At 42.2% G+C, this 15449-nt stretch overlaps 2 protein-coding genes across 3 annotated transcripts; both read left to right on the top strand.

Moving 5' to 3' along the window:
- Positions 1 to 226: 226 nt before the first annotated feature.
- On the top strand, positions 227 to 6212 carry LOC306924685 (uncharacterized protein). Its single transcript, XM_079503283.1, has 9 exons — positions 227 to 850; positions 1119 to 1279; positions 1419 to 1545; positions 1772 to 2068; positions 2185 to 2496; positions 2600 to 2760; positions 2868 to 2975; positions 3052 to 3096; positions 4596 to 6212. Exons 1-9 carry the CDS (start codon positions 748 to 750, stop codon positions 4776 to 4778), a joined length of 1497 nt encoding a protein of 498 aa, XP_079359409.1. The 5' UTR covers positions 227 to 747; the 3' UTR covers positions 4779 to 6212.
- Positions 6213 to 6321: 109 nt separating this feature from the next.
- On the top strand, positions 6322 to 14846 carry med18 (mediator of RNA polymerase II transcription, subunit 18 homolog (yeast)). 2 transcript variants are annotated; one of them, XM_079503284.1, is made up of 3 exons: positions 6322 to 6747; positions 12723 to 12830; positions 13182 to 14846. In XM_079503284.1, exons 2-3 carry the CDS (start codon positions 12761 to 12763, stop codon positions 13736 to 13738), a joined length of 627 nt encoding a protein of 208 aa, XP_079359410.1. In that variant the 5' UTR covers positions 6322 to 6747; positions 12723 to 12760; the 3' UTR covers positions 13739 to 14846. The 2 variants fall into 2 exon arrangements, with proteins under 2 accessions (XP_079359410.1, XP_079359411.1); XM_079503285.1 differs by having other exon boundaries at positions 6328 to 6433.
- Positions 14847 to 15449: the final 603 nt, after the last annotated feature.

A 15449-nucleotide genomic window follows, 5' to 3' on the forward strand; every position in this document is an offset into this window, starting at 1 on the left:
ACTCATCATTAGTAGCATTTGTGTGATTTAGAAGTGTGAGGGCTCCCCCTACTGGCTGTTAAATATATTTGATGAGTCTGTCTTGTAACTCCCAGAGTGTAGAGTAGGAGAGTAGCAACACGCTTAGTTCCAAACATTGCTCCTATATTGGAACTATCCCATGGCCATTGTGATAGAATGAGCACTTCCGCATTCCATTGTTACAATTATGGGAGTCGACGCTAGTGTCGCCACTCTCTTACTAGATTACTCTGGTAACTCCATATTGTAACTCCATATTGTTTTCCTGTGTTCAACTTCTTCGTTGCGTAACTTGCGTATCCTGAATGCATTACAGTAACCCGCGTCCCGGGCTAACCTTCACGCGTCTAACCTTTCTTTCGATAGTACGCGAGGGGCGTGGAACATCAATTGGGTGGGGTTTGTTTTGCTTTTCTGCCTGAAAATCGCAAAACGGCTTCGTTTTTTTGTTTTAACATCTGTCTATTAGACATTAATTAAACAGCAGTTACTTTGTTGAGCTTGTAGTTTTCAGTCTTTAGTTAGTCAGTCAGTCAGTCGACTCAGTCAGTCAGTCAGCCAGCAGTCAGCCAGTCAGTCAGTCAGTCAGTCAGCCAGCCAGCCAGCCAGCTAGTCAGTCAGATCAGTCAGTCGACTCAGTCAGCCAGCCAGCCAGCCAGCCAGTCAGTCAGCCAGCCAGCTAGTCAGTCAGTTAGTAATCTACAGTTTTCTATCTCTGTACAGGACATGTTCCGTTTATACTTATTTGTACTCATTATCTCCTGTTACTCTGTTGGTGGTAAGAGAGGTACTTACCTCGGAGACAGGAGGCCTGTTGATACAGATTCAAGTAAGTAGCATCATATGTCGTTGTTAACATATATTTAAATTGAATGCTATTAAACTTTGGGATGTGAAATATTTGTACCCACATTTTGCTGCTAAATTGTTATAGTGTGATAAATTAATCCTGCACAGCGCACTATGCTTGCATGTATATGCCACACATATTACAAACATTTGATGGATTTATTTGCAGACAACTCTCATCCCAATACCCCTGTGATGTTCAGGTATCATGCAGGTCCATAACCATATTTCTCTGTCTGTGTTGTAAGGCTTAATTGGGGCAAATAAAGAGGCAACTGAGGCATGCTATGGGGGTGACTTTCATATGCCTTTAAGTGAACTGGGCTATCGTCTGGGCTATCGTCGAAACGTGTTCTTCACTCCAGCTAAAGGCAGCGAGAAGATACAGATTCTGTTGGCGAATGGGACGGTAACATGAATTATCATTATCTTCTATACACACTACCATAGAGTACTCTCTCTCTCTCTCTCTCTGCGTGTGTGAAAGTGAATTGGTGTAAAAAAAAAAAATGACCATGGCATGTATTTTGTGTTCTCTACATTTCCAGTCGTTGGACCCACACTATGAGATATCTTCTACTCAGTTCATTATACGGGAGGTGACAGAACGAGATGAGGGGGTGTTTTCTTATACAATGAGTGTCTCATTTAAGGCCCTAACACTGAAAATCAAAGGTGAGAGCATATGACTTATGACACTTAAATCTTGTCTGTTGTAAGCTGTAACCACCAACAAAAACATAAACATAAAGCACATTTAAATTTACAATGTATACTATTTACACAATAGTCCATCTTACTTTCCAACAGGATGGTTGACTGATTCTGAATCAGGACGCCTTTCTCTAATGTTCTTGTTTTATTAATCATTCATCACATTTGGTATTTATATTTTTTTTAGATTGTTCAAGTAAAGTGACAAAGGATTATGGAAGTGACTACTATTACAGGGTTCCCAACAGTGCATATTCGCTGCAATTCACCCCTCTGAAAAGTGCAAATGATCCACCGGTGCTGCTGTGGAATCGCACTGGCAACACTCGAGTCAGTGAGGGAGGAGGCAGGGGAAGGCTGGTGAACAAGGAGTTCAAGGAGAATGCCTGGCTGATGGAGCAACTCACCCAGGAATACAATGGCCACTACACCTTAAGGAACAAAAAACACAAGTTCATTTCCAGGAACAAGTTGACAGTTGAAGGTTGTGTGTTATGATGTAGAATTGCCTGCCATTCTATCACAAATAACTTTGAAACTTAATTCCATACTTTAATAAGTTTTACTTTAATGCAAATGCAATCTCTATTTCATATACAGAGCAGAAAGACTTTTTGTCCGACGTAGAGGGTCAGGACCTCCATATCATCGATTTTAGGATGAGGATGATGGACCCAGATCAGTTCGACCTGATGTTTTATCGAACTAATGATCCTGAACCACTGCTGTTGATGAAGGCAGGCAACCTGCTGCCGAACTGGGAGGATGGGATGTATTTAGCTGGTAGAATCTATAAGTCAGATTATCACAATCGGATTACAATCGAGGACCTCCGACTATCGGACTCCGGCCGCTTTGAGCTCATAGACCAGAAGGGCAACCTGGCCCTCATAGTGGAACTGAACGTACAGGGTGAGTTATGCCCCCATTGATCCTGGTGGCACATTTAATCTCATCAAAGGTTCTGATTCACGTAAACAACAACCTAAAACACGTTCCTTCTTTGTTCTTACAGAGGATCCTCCTTATTTCATGTATGTCGGTTTTGCTGCCGGCATTACATTTGTGATGTTCATCTGCTGTTATTGTTGTGTGAAAAAGTGCTGCAAGAAGACGACTAGAAAGAATGACTTTGTTCGTCAGACTGATGCAGCACCAGCTGTAAATTACTATGATGTAAGCACCAACACAAACACACCCTATCAGACTCATTTCAGAATAGTTTTTGTTTGAAGCAGCTCTGTGTTTTCAGTCTCATTTCAACGTCCTTGGTTAAATTCCAGGACAACACTCAACCTTCTACCTCAGCTCATCCTAGTTCATCATATGGACCAACATACTCTTACCCACTCTGCCCCAAAGAGCCTGGATCTACTTACCACCAACCACTGGTATGGGATTTATTCATCATCATTTGTCCACCTCAAATGTTTTTATTTATACCCTGACTGATAAGAATTGTTACAGGTTCCTGGTCCTGAAAACCTCCATGTCAGCTCATCTCAACCTGAGGTACAGTACTATGGACCCACAATTTAGGCATTTAGATGTTCTTATCCAGAGTGTGAGATAAGAATACGCAGAGTAAGCATGAACTCTTAAAATTCAATACAAAATTAAATGAAAACCAAAAATAAACAAGGTAAATAATTACATAAATAGAATACAGAGAGAACAGTGTTGCCGTCGCTGAGAACAAGTGACCAAGATACATAATCAGGGTTTGACACTAACGGTTGCCCGATTGCCCGGGGCAAGTACAAAAAATGGTCGGGCATGTGAGGGTTGCTACCGGGTTGTGTGCATTTTGAGTGGGGATACATACAACCGTCTTTACTTCGCTATAATGACAACACAAGATATCTGTCTTGAACATGATCAGAGCGCAGCGTGTCTCCCCCTCTCTTTATCAATCTCTCTCATCTCTCCCAACACACACACTACACACACACACACTACACACACACACACACACACCCACACACAGAGAGAGCGTCAAGTGGCTGCGACATGTGCAGCCATGTGCATCTGCGACAAGCCCCCAAAACATGGTATTTGTGAGCACTTGTACGACTGTCCATATTTTTTGTCGTATGACCAAACATTCTTCCCAATGTCTCTGTGAGCTTGCTGGCAGGCAGCTAAGACGACAGTATAGCTTGCTCGTTAGCTGTCACGGCTAACGAGCGGAAGTGGACATAGGGCAAAAACCGTTTTGCTTAGCAATGATCAGAGTTCAGTGCTGTTTGGCAATATGTGATGCTAGAGAGCATGCTAATATATTTTGGCTGCTAAGAACGGTTCCCCCTCTCAGCTATGAGCTATCATGCTGTTGTAATTGTGCGCATACTGTCCTACACACTGTGTGTGCGTGTGCGCACAGAGTTCTCAAAGTGGGAGTTCCAGCCTCCAGCTAAATTATAGATAGTTAGGATTAGGAAGTAAACCAGGTGGACCTATATAAGGGACTGTAACAGAATGGAACCAAATGGACTCTCAGAGTTAAATTGATTTTACGTGTGTGGGTATTGTGTAAATGTTGGGGTCCTTGCCATGACAAGTTTCCCTACCATGCATTTGTAAGGCTACTTTCATGTTATAGTGCTGTTTTTATTCATTAAAAATGGTGCGCCTACATTTTTAAACTGGTAGCACCAGTGCTACCAAGTAAAAAAAAGTGAATTTTGAGCCCTGATTTACATGACTTGATTGTTTACCGTATTCCTGTGACTTAAACAAAACAGTTTTCAAATGGGAAAGGAAACGTTTTAAGCAAGCAGTAGAAAGTAAAAAATAAGTTAAAATGAACGGTAATTCAATTTCTGCGATATTTTTTGGGGGCAAGTAGAACATGACCTGTACTTGCCCGACGGGCAAGTGCCTCTGAGACCTTAATGTCAACCCCTGTACATATACACGTATGTCTGCATGTTTAAAGTGCATTAAAGTATCATGCAGAGTGATTTGGCGGTGGTATTCAGTGAGGTTGGTTTTGGTTCTTCCTTCTCCAGGTGGTGGCCTCCACAGCATCACATGAACCTGCTTCAACTGCATTCCTGGGAGTAGACGCTCTCTCTTCTGATGCTGGACCCCAGTTTGAGCTGAAGGGGATGATGTTCCCTTCTGCTCTACCCCTCAGTTCCCACACACCTTACAATGATGTTTACACCTCAGACAAACTCAACTTTCTCTAGAAAACAAACGATGGATGCTTTGTGCGACACAAAGCATCACACACACACACACACACACACACACACTTACTTACTTATGGTAGTCCATCGTAGTCGATGATGACTTCATATCTCCCGGGGGTAAAGGGTTTTTTTCAGGGCCTTGTCCGCTTATGCCACCCCATGTGGCTGTGAAGACCAATTGACCAATCTGCACACTTTTTCACATGTGGGGCAGGTGTGTGTTGAACCTGTTGGGACAGTTCTTGCAGCGCGGTCATGCCGTTGTCTGTGCTTCTCTGCGTGCCTCAGGGATGTCTTCTCCTCCAGGTGGGACCGTGGGAGACACCTGAGAGGCAGGAAGAATGCTCAACCACTTCTAGTTAAGAGACACACACACACACACACACACAGTTTGCCTTTCTCTATGTTGAATCTATATTTACATTTATATAGTTTCACATATCAAAATTAATGTAGTTCATTCATGAGTGGCTGAGAATCTCTAGTAGTTAAGTACTGTGAGGTCTAGCACTCTTATATTCACTTAACGCGTAGCAGCCTTTTGCGCAGGCCTAATACAATTTAACTCAGGGACATTAGATAGAAGGTTAATTTGTGTAAATGTGTATGTGTACTGGTTCAGACCGTACGACGTGTGGGCACGTCATAAGCAATCCCACCGACGGGGTGCTAGGACATGTGTACACGTCCTAGCACATTTTCAATGATATCAAACGAGAGAAGAATATTCAGATTTACAGAGTAAAAGCGGCCATATCTTCCAGGCACCCCAAGCTTCTATTTTGAAGGAATCCCAGCGCTGATTGTGTTAAGGAGTGATTGGTCGCACTAAGAACGTGAGCATATCACAGATGTAGTAGAAACCTGTGTGTGTGAGACATGAGATGATGGCTTTATTCTTGTGGCGTCGATCCTGGCAGTTATACGCATGTGCAGCTTTACTATAGTGTATATAGGGGTTCTGGGCGAGATATCCACGCTTTGGGGGCGAGCTATCCACGGCTTTGGGGCGACCGTTCTTCACTTTTCGAAATTCCGGAGCGACCGTTATTCACTTTTCGCGGGGACGAGTTGGAAAAGGGGTGACCGTACCTGTTACCGGGGTGAATTCGGAGGTATCGGATCTGAGAAGGAACATGTCAATGTGTGGCTGCTGATGTTAATGCCCATAAATGTGTTATTATTGACATTAAAAGGCCTTGATTATATTCATATTGTTACGGTTTATACAGTCCATATATCTATGATGTTAATACTTAATAGTGTGTTTTCTTTGTATTCTTTTGTGTTACAGTATATTTACCTACCAGTTGAAAGTTTGTGCTCAAGCTACTATTACTAACTCATGGGATCACAGTCATATATCTGTACAGTGTACACGGTATAGTTAGATGTGTTTGTATGTGTGTTTAGTAAATAAATGAGAAAAAGGTTGAATGGTTGAGTAATTTCACTGATGGTTCCATCTCTGCAGAGGGTATTGGTTAAGCTAAGAGTTTAATAAAAGAAATACACACACACACACGGTTCGCCAGTAGTAGGTCCATTTGTTCAGTAGGTGGCGATAATGCACATTGTGTTGATTTCCAACCGCCATTAAACAAAACAAAAAAGAAGTGAAGACGAAGTACCATTACAGAAGAAGAAGACAAGTAAAGTACAAGGCACATGCTAATATAGTCTATGGATCCCATTTGTTGTCTGGATATTAACTGAATCTGACTGAGCATTGAAAGTTGTGTTTCTTTGAATATTAGCTAATAGCTATTGGATTTAAATAAACAGTAAACCATAACTTCGAACAGCTTAGCTAACTTAAGCATAGCACTATAACAGTGTTTTAGCTAGTAAGCTACCTAGCCATTCATTTAGAAGCAGTGGCACTGGGGCCTACAGATCCGCAGATTTGGGAGCGAGCCAGTACCACCGACAGAGGAGGGACACCTCTAGCTCTCGTCATTCCGAAGTAAGGCACCAGATTGATTGAATACTTTATTAACGGTCGAAAACAGTAGTGGTACGATACTACGATTAAACTATTGTGCTTAAAGGATAACACAAAAAGCCCTGAGGGCTTGCCTTTTTTCCTTTGTGGTCCTGTGTATTACATAGTCTGATAGAGGCTAGCCCCTCTTGGAACCCTACGTTAAAGTTTTCTGACATTTGGATGACTTTAGCATAGGGTTGGGGTCCAAAGGAGCTCAACCCGGGGGGTCCGGAGACGGGCTAGAATGAGGCTAGCTTTGGTCCATAGCCTTAATGCTCTTGACTTGCTTCCGTTGCATTAGAGCTATGGACCAGAGCTACATAGAGGCATAACTATATGTTTGAGTGTAGCTTTACCTTTAGATCAAGCCAGCTCTGAAACACGACTGTCATAAGAACAAGCGTGCTTTAACTTAACCACTTTTAAGCCTTGGCTTGGTCCCTATTTTGGCCATGTCAAACTTCTTCCTATAAATGTAACATAGGCTTCAATGTTTAAGTGTTAGTAAGTTCACCATGTATAGCTGGGCATCTTGGCAAAAGCTACCGTACGTCACTACACATTCAGTGGAACATCACCATGAAAGTACAAAAGTAGCCTTGAAACATGACATGTGTTGTCATATAATCGAGCGTCATGTGAACCATGGCTAGTACTAGCTCCTTTCGGAACCCTACGTTAAAGTTTCTGACATTTTGATGACTTTACGTAGGGTTCCTTATCATCGACTTCAAGCGACATGGGATGCAATCTGATTTACCCTGACTTACCCCTGTGCTGCGGTGTGGGTGTCACGCTGACATATTCCAAAAGAAGCATATGAACGCTATAGGAGACAACGAACCTTCTGACCCCCCCCCCGTGAACGGCTCAGAAGCCGTTAAGTATTTTTAATGTTTGTACGACCGTTTTGGCAGCTCTGAAATTCTCTCTTGTTGACTTGACATCCCATTGTACCGCCTCCAGCATCTCGGTTGGCTAGCTGCGCCTCCCTACGTGCCTCGTAGGCGCAGCTAGCCAACCGAGATGTCAACAAGGAGGGACCGAAGAGAGAATTTCAGAGCTGCCAAAACGGTCGTACAAACATTAAAAATACTTAACGGCTTCTGAGCCTTTCGCGGGGGGGGTCAGAAGGTTCGTTGTCTCCTATAGCGTTCATATGCTTCTTTTGGAATATGTCAGCGTGACACCCACACCGCAGCACAGGGGTAAATCAGGGTAAATCAGATTGCATCCCATGTCGCTTGAAGCCGGTGATACCGGACCCTACGGGTTAGGGGTCCAAAGGAGCTCAACCCGGGGGGTCCGGAGACGGGCTAGGCTAGTACAAAAGGTGCATTTTGAGTGCACATCGAAAAGGTAGAATTCTTCATCTCCAATGGAGAATAAGATTCTCCATCCAGGTATGTTTGCGTTTTGAGTGGACTTTGTCCATCATACCAAAGAAATAATTCTCCAGCTTCAAAACACTTGTATGGAGTTTCATGGTCATATCTAAAAGTGGATTCTGTCCATCACACCAAAGAAAGAATTATCGATTTACTTTTACCTAGTCGCAAATTGTAACACTATTTTTTTTATAATGAAAGAATCTAGAGTTGCAATACCCTCCATTTGACAGCCCATTGATCAAATTGAAATTTCTGATCTGCTTGTATTAAACAACATTAAACTCATCAACATTGCAGCTGTAGGGCAAGCTTGAATGATCCTCCTTTCAATCTGCAAAGCGTTTGTTTCATAAAAGCCCACCGTAGACATGTCTAGCTCTGGTCCATAGCCTTACTGCTTCTATTATTCTGCCCGGCTCTGCTACTTTCGCTTTTAAATCTCACATGGAACTCAGACCAGCCTCTCCTCTTTAGCTAAATAAAAATAACGTTTTTGCTACTCACCAAAACAAAGACGGGTTGTGTCATTAGAAAGCCTACTTTCCTATTAGTGGGAGCACTCTGAGCCCCCCACCACACGTATAAACGGTACTTTTTGGCCAGAAAGGGATTTTTTTCACCAGAGGAAAAATATTCTCTATGAGGCAATTCTCTGGGCAATATCGGCAGAGGGCGCATTGGTTTTTTTGATTGACATATTTATTAACAGTTTGCAAATTACAGTACATTTCAAGCACAAACTCAATACAAAGACTGTTAACTGTGAGTGGAGTGGACGACCCAATTAAGCATTACACTTGTTTACAAGAGGGTCCACCTTGTTCAATTCATCAAAACATTTAGAGACGTACAAATAGACACTTCTATAAAGTCAAAGAACAGAACAGGAATTCATCATAAGATGATGATGTATTGGATGATGTATTGGAACTAATACAACTAAAAGTATTTTTTTACCGGTGGAAACAAAATCCCTTTCTGGCCAAAAAGTACCGTTTATACATGTGGTGGGGGGCTCAGAGTGCTCCCACTAAGGAAAGTAGGGTTTCTAATGACACAACTCGCCTTTGTTTTGCTGAGTAGCAAAAACGTTCTTTTTATTTACGCTAAAGAGGAGAGGCTGGTCTGAGTTCCATGTGAGATTTAAAAGCGAAAGTAGCAGGGCAGTAAGGCTATGGACCAGAGATAAGACATGTCATGAGCTACTTTCTGTCAAGAAATTCAAAGTGTTGGAGTGTGGAAGTGCTTGTTGAAGTCGCTGAATGGCCTGTTTCTAATTTGCACATAATGCAGGAGGCAGAAGGCTTTGATTGATTGAAGTATTTATTAACAGAATTGCAGTACATTTCAAGCACAACTCAATACAAAACTGTTAACTGCGGACGACACCATAAAGCATTACTTATTTACAATAGGGTTTACCATGTTCAATTCATCATAACATTTAGAGACATACAAATATACACTTGTATATAGCCAAAAACAGGAAATCATAGACGAGGTAAAAAGGAGAAAAAAACATACAGTGAGGGGAAAAAGGGGTGGGTGTGGGATTCAGATTTTACGGGGCCAGTTTTGAATTTCAGCCATCCGTAGGTGCCCTTTGAGAGCGGTTTTGAAGGAGTCAAGGGATTTGTATGTCGTAATGACCATTGGTAGGGCGTTCCACATTTTGGTGGCATAGGAGCAAAATTAATTTGTCCCTTGTTTGTGATCTGGGTTGCGTATGTTGAACTCCCTCTGGTGTTGTGGGTGTGGACTTCGTTGACATTAAGGAAGTATTTAGAAAGGTATATGGGTATCTTGGTTGGTGTATCGAATCTTGTGGACCAGACCCATTGCAAGAGGCTGTACTCTGTTGTCAACCCTAAGCCGGCGGCGACACGACGCGTTAGTGAAAACGAGCGCTTCCAAACTCCAAGCTAGGGATGCCGATGCACCGAATATTCGGCCACCGGTTTGGGTTTCAGCCAAGAATAGATTTTTATGAAACATATTTTATGAAAGCTTGCCAGTTGCCATACAGCTGCATGTTGGTGAGTTTAAAGCCAACTCCACACTGTAGAGATTCCTTCACGATTTTACATCGGGACGGATTTCTGCCGTCTCTTGCCTGTCGGCAGGATGTCGATAGATAATCTTGACGTTATCGACGAGGATCGTGTGAAACCCGACATGTTTGGTCGTTCACAGACTGATTTATCCAGTCGATAGAGAAGAGGGGTGGGGGTGTGGGTTAAAGGCTCTGTAGAGCACCCTCATTGGTTGTTTAGCTTGTCAATCAAAGAGACGGGAGTGCAGAGCTAGAGGGGGATTTGTTATTGTCTGTACTCTGTTGTTATGGTTGCTATAACTTGCTACAGCTATGAGCCTTTGAGAAGTGATGGGGTTATCAGTCACGATATACTAAATGACTGCTTGTATAAAAAGCCCAACATTGCTCTTTTCATGCAGAGGGTGGACAAATTATCCATGCATGTGTGCGTTTTGTACATAAATAGACCTATAGGTTAGCTATTCACCTAGCCAATAATGCTATATGAGCAGCTCTGTCTTTAGTTTAGTTTGACAGATTTGAAGGCATACAAAATGTTGAACCGAGTCAGTATAAATGGAACAGAGTTTTTCTCCAGATCATGACATGCCATTATCATACCATCTGTTCGCTCTGTTCATTATTTATGAATTCACTATATCATGTAACCTATTAATCACAACTTCACAAGGCAATAAAAGCAAAGCATCATATCAATATATCAATCCATTCATGTTCATTTAATCATTCATTCCTAACCTTCAAAAGAATGAATGCATTGGTTGTAAATCAAAACTCGTGTTAACATGTGTTCACTGTTCATCATAAAAATTAAAAATAAACTAACTCATTGCTCATATTCCAAAATAAGAAACAAATGGCTTTTTCATGGACAATGACACTGTGCATTAACCATATATGCTGGTGGTTGCCCCGCTCCGCTTCACTTCTCTTGGAGGACTTTGCTCGATCTGGATGGCATAATAAATATTACTGGTGTAGAATGGTAGGCTATATAAATAAATATCGAGTTAGCTTGGCATGACTCTGATGACAGTGACGCAACAGTGTTGTTGTTGTTCTTTCGTTTGGTCAAGGCGGTTCCGGCTGGACACCGCACAGCAGACTACTGCCACCTCCTGGTATGGAAAGGTATTGCACGGGATTTGCTCATCGGCGGTCGGTTGATAGTGCTCAGTCTGCTGCAGTCTGTTTACAGTCTTGACAGTTTTAACTAGTTGTGACTAGTCTGGAGTCTCTGCAGAGACTAGTCTGCTTGGTCTGGAGCCACCTTAACATCGTTCAATACAAGCAGATCGGAAATTTCAATTTGATCAATTGGCTGTCAATGGAGGGTATTGCAACTCTAGATTCAACCCAGCTAATATAAAAAAAGATCTAGTGTTGCAAATTGCTGATAGCTTTTACCTAATATGTTTCATTCAGTCACTCAATAGTGTCCCTGGCTGACTGATCTACCTCAAGTTCAACAAACGATTCATGAAAGAACAAACTCACCTAAGAGAGTCAGTGTGCCTTTATCAACAAACGCAACCCTTTCATTCATACACACATAGAAATACTTTCAACATGATGCCAGTCTGTCTCCACTACTCTTCTTACAAAGACACTTCTGTGCCAGGCCCCATGTACACAGTGGAATATCAATGTCAAAATCAAAGCCTGTGCAACATAATTTATTCTACCAAACATCAAAATGCGTAAATGCAGTATACCAGAAAACGGGAACTAATAAGTCCCTATAATTGTCCACACAACAATGGTTGAACAGACTGAATAATTCAATATCATGATGATGAGAGACTACCAATTATATTCAGATTTTATTTGAGTGTCCAAAGTGTCCAATAATAAATTAATTATCTAGTGCAGAGTTAAATTATAACTTTCTTATTTTAAATGTTTTGAAGTAAATGTTGAGATGAATGTATAAATTGTCCAAGACATGGACAAGTCTTGCCACGGACACATTTATCGGCTTACAGAAATCGATGAGCCCTGAATTTATGTGTTGTGGAAAATTATAGCCACCAGTCAAATGCTAATGTCTAGTACAGGGGTCCCACGACCGGACCGCGGACCACCTCTCTTTTTTTTAACTTGACAAAATAAGTGTTCTTTGTGCCTCAACACAATACCTCATTTGCTGTGAATGTTTGGAGGGGAATATTTGTGAAACATTTTATTTCCATATCTGCACCCCAGTATTGGTTGGTTGGGAGGGGATCCAATTTGTATAAGCTTGTCTTGGTGTGACTGTACTCAAAATTATAGAGCTCCGCTTTCCGCTGGCCGCTGCGTGGCCCGCGCTGCGTGGCATGGGACCGGACCTTAGTCTTTAAAAGAAATTATTAGTGGACCTTCAGCATTTCTAGTTGAGGACCCCTGGTCTAGTGACATGCTAAGAAGCTTTTTTGTCAAATTAAAATCAACAATGTCAGTAGGCCTTAGTGAGCAGGTCAAATTAATGAAATAATATATGATACAAACACATTTTGTACCCTCAGGTTGAAATACAGAAACGTTTCTAGGGGCCAGAGGAGAGATGGAGGCTCCACCCGTCACGGCAATGCCGGTAACTGGCACAATTAACATGATGGAGTATCTGTTGCAAGGTAAGTCCAGACCATAATGTCTGCCTTAAAGAAGTGGAGACACAATGTACTGTCTGAATATTGTGTTGCTGAATGACGGTGAAATATTTATATATGGAGTAGGCCAAACACTAATCCAAGCTCCAAAGGTATTGTTTATTTACCACCCACCCAGGTGACGTTTCGAGCCTGGTAGCCCTTTCTCAGACAATTTTAGCCAGTGTGCACTGTGCATATTCTATTCTTTTGTGATGTTTGCTTCTGCACAGACAGCACCTGGCTTTTTAAACTGTGGATGTGTGTGTGCTTTATTCACTTGTTTCTAGTACTACTAGAACAATGACATGGCTCTGTACTATTGTCTTGTTTCAGGCAGCGTTTTAGACCAGGCACTTGACAGCCTCTTGCATCGCCTCCGAGGACTGTGTGACAACATGGAACCTGAGCCTTTTACGGATCACGAGCTTGTCTATCTCCTCAAGGGCCAGCAGGGCAACCCTTTCATTCTACGTGCCCGTCGCTCACTCTCCCACCCCACAGCACCGTGGCACTTGCGCTATCTGGGCCAACCTGAGGTGGGAGACAAGAGCCGCCATGCCCTGGTGCGTAACTGTGTGGATGTGGCAGCCTCGCACACCTTGCCAGACTTCCTAAATGAGATGGGCTTCCGCATGGACCATGAGTTTGTGGCCAACGGACACATATTCCGCAAAGGTGTGATGAAAATTGTTGTCAGCAAGTTATCACGTATCCTGGTGCCGGGGAACACAGAGAACACGGAACGTTTGTCACTGTCCTACTTGGTAGAGCTGAATGTATTGGCACCTGCAGGCCAGGACACTATGTCGGAGGACATGCGCAGTTTTGCTGAGCAGCTCAAACCCTTGGTTCACCTGGAGAAGATCGACCCCAGCAAACAGAGGCATTGAATTCCGTCATGACTCATGATGATGCCTTCTGGATGACATGGACACATCTGACGCCTTGTGTTTGTTAGTTGTTTTTTTTCATCAGCCTGTGATTAAACCTGAGTGAGGCAAGCTGGCTGACTTGTCACTGAAGCCAATGTTCTCAATGGATTCATGCATACTTAAGGAGAAATCAATATATACAACACTAAAGTAAACCATCATCTGCTCAGATTACTTTATAGTTGTTGGGTTGATTTGTTAATAATATGATAGCCAGATTATTGGAGAAACATCTGGGGACTTCTGAATTCAATGTATGGTCAAGAACCTGATAGAAATAATTTGGAATTTTTAAAAACAAACTGCATTGGTAGAACCAATGCAAAGACTTGTTGGTTGATCCCCTGCATTTAATTTAATGTCCCTGGATGGTTATTTCAGTAGGTGGAGAGCTCAGATTGTCTGGCTATGCAAGGCTAATAATATGACGCAACAAGAGAAACTACAAAACTGTAGTAATGGCTTGGATAGTAAGAACACGTGGCATCTATTTTATACTTCAGTAGGGTTCAATTTGTGGAAAGAAAACAAAACGGGACATTTTCTGCTTTCATCTCTACCACTTAAACTATTCAACTCTAACTTATTTATTTTGTACTACAAATGGCAAAAAATAGTTGATTTACAAGCTTACATCACTTCGCATTGTGATGCGTTTTGAGCTTGTAGATCTACTTTTCATGATGCAAAGGGCCACTCACTTCACGCAAGTGTGATTATTTTAATATTTGCCCAACAAATAGGGATGCCAGTAAGTTATTAAATTGTCATATCTCCAAAGATTAATATCAATCAGTCTACATTTCCCAGATTGATGTCTTTAATCCAGTCTAACCAGACGCAGGGATAAATCATATTCCCACCGACCATACAAATAAATGACCCGCTGCAAATTGAACCCTGCATTAGGCTCTGAATGAGTACCTGTTCACATGACTGTATTGTGCATTTAATTGGTACAGGCCAATATTGGCATATTTTGTAATGACACAACCTTGTTTTGCTAATTGGTCAATTCTGTCGAATGTTCCAGGTGCATTAAAGCCAATTTATTTTCCAATGATAACTTGTCTGACTTCTGCATCACTCATGCTATTTGAGAAAAGGTCTGCACAATCACCACTAGGGGTCTCCCTCACACTTTCTTTACAACCCAAGGTCTCTGGTTAGAGGCAGTTGAATTGCCACCTCAGATCATCAACACATGAGCAGTGGTTGCCATGGAAATAATTAGCGGCGAGATCTGCACATCTCATACCCCCCCCCCCCCCCACACACACACACACACACTCTAATTAGCTTTCTCAATTGCTTAATGATACATAGACCTGTGAAAGCCTTCCTTTCTTGCCTGTGCACAAAAGCATTGATTTTCCCTCCCTTCCCCTCTCATTTCTAATGTTAACCCATTAGTGCCCTTTTCATGGCAACCTGAGCTGGGGCTATTACACATGAAAGCGCCACAGACGCCTGGAGGTTCTTCACTCGTCATGATGAATTCCAAAATAGCCCTTTTGCTAGCGGAGGCCGTCATTATGTCCGGCCCAGGATGGAGATTGAAGTAAGTATATGAATGCACATCCTGTCAGTTGTTATAATAATGCGAGCATATATGTTGTGAGTGCTGCTAATAATACCATCTGCACCAGTGATGGGAAGAAGTATTTCA

The sequence above is a fragment of the Electrona antarctica genome, assembly GCF_951216825.1.
Source record: "Electrona antarctica genome assembly, chromosome: 6".
NCBI lineage: Eukaryota > Metazoa > Chordata > Actinopteri > Myctophiformes > Myctophidae > Electrona > Electrona antarctica.

Coding starts and splice junctions, on each gene's coding strand:
- LOC306924685 (XM_079503283.1), top strand. CDS start 748: ATGTTCCGTTTATACTTATTTGTACTCATTATCTCCTGTTACTCTGTT. Junction 2,761..2,867: donor CAGCTGTAAATTACTATGAT/GTAAGCACCAAC, acceptor GTTAAATTCCAG/GACAACACTCAACCTTCTAC. Junction 2,976..3,051: donor CTACTTACCACCAACCACTG/GTATGGGATTTA, acceptor GAATTGTTACAG/GTTCCTGGTCCTGAAAACCT.
- med18 (XM_079503284.1), top strand. CDS start 12,761: ATGGAGGCTCCACCCGTCACGGCAATGCCGGTAACTGGCACAATTAAC. Junction 12,831..13,181: donor GATGGAGTATCTGTTGCAAG/GTAAGTCCAGAC, acceptor GTCTTGTTTCAG/GCAGCGTTTTAGACCAGGCA.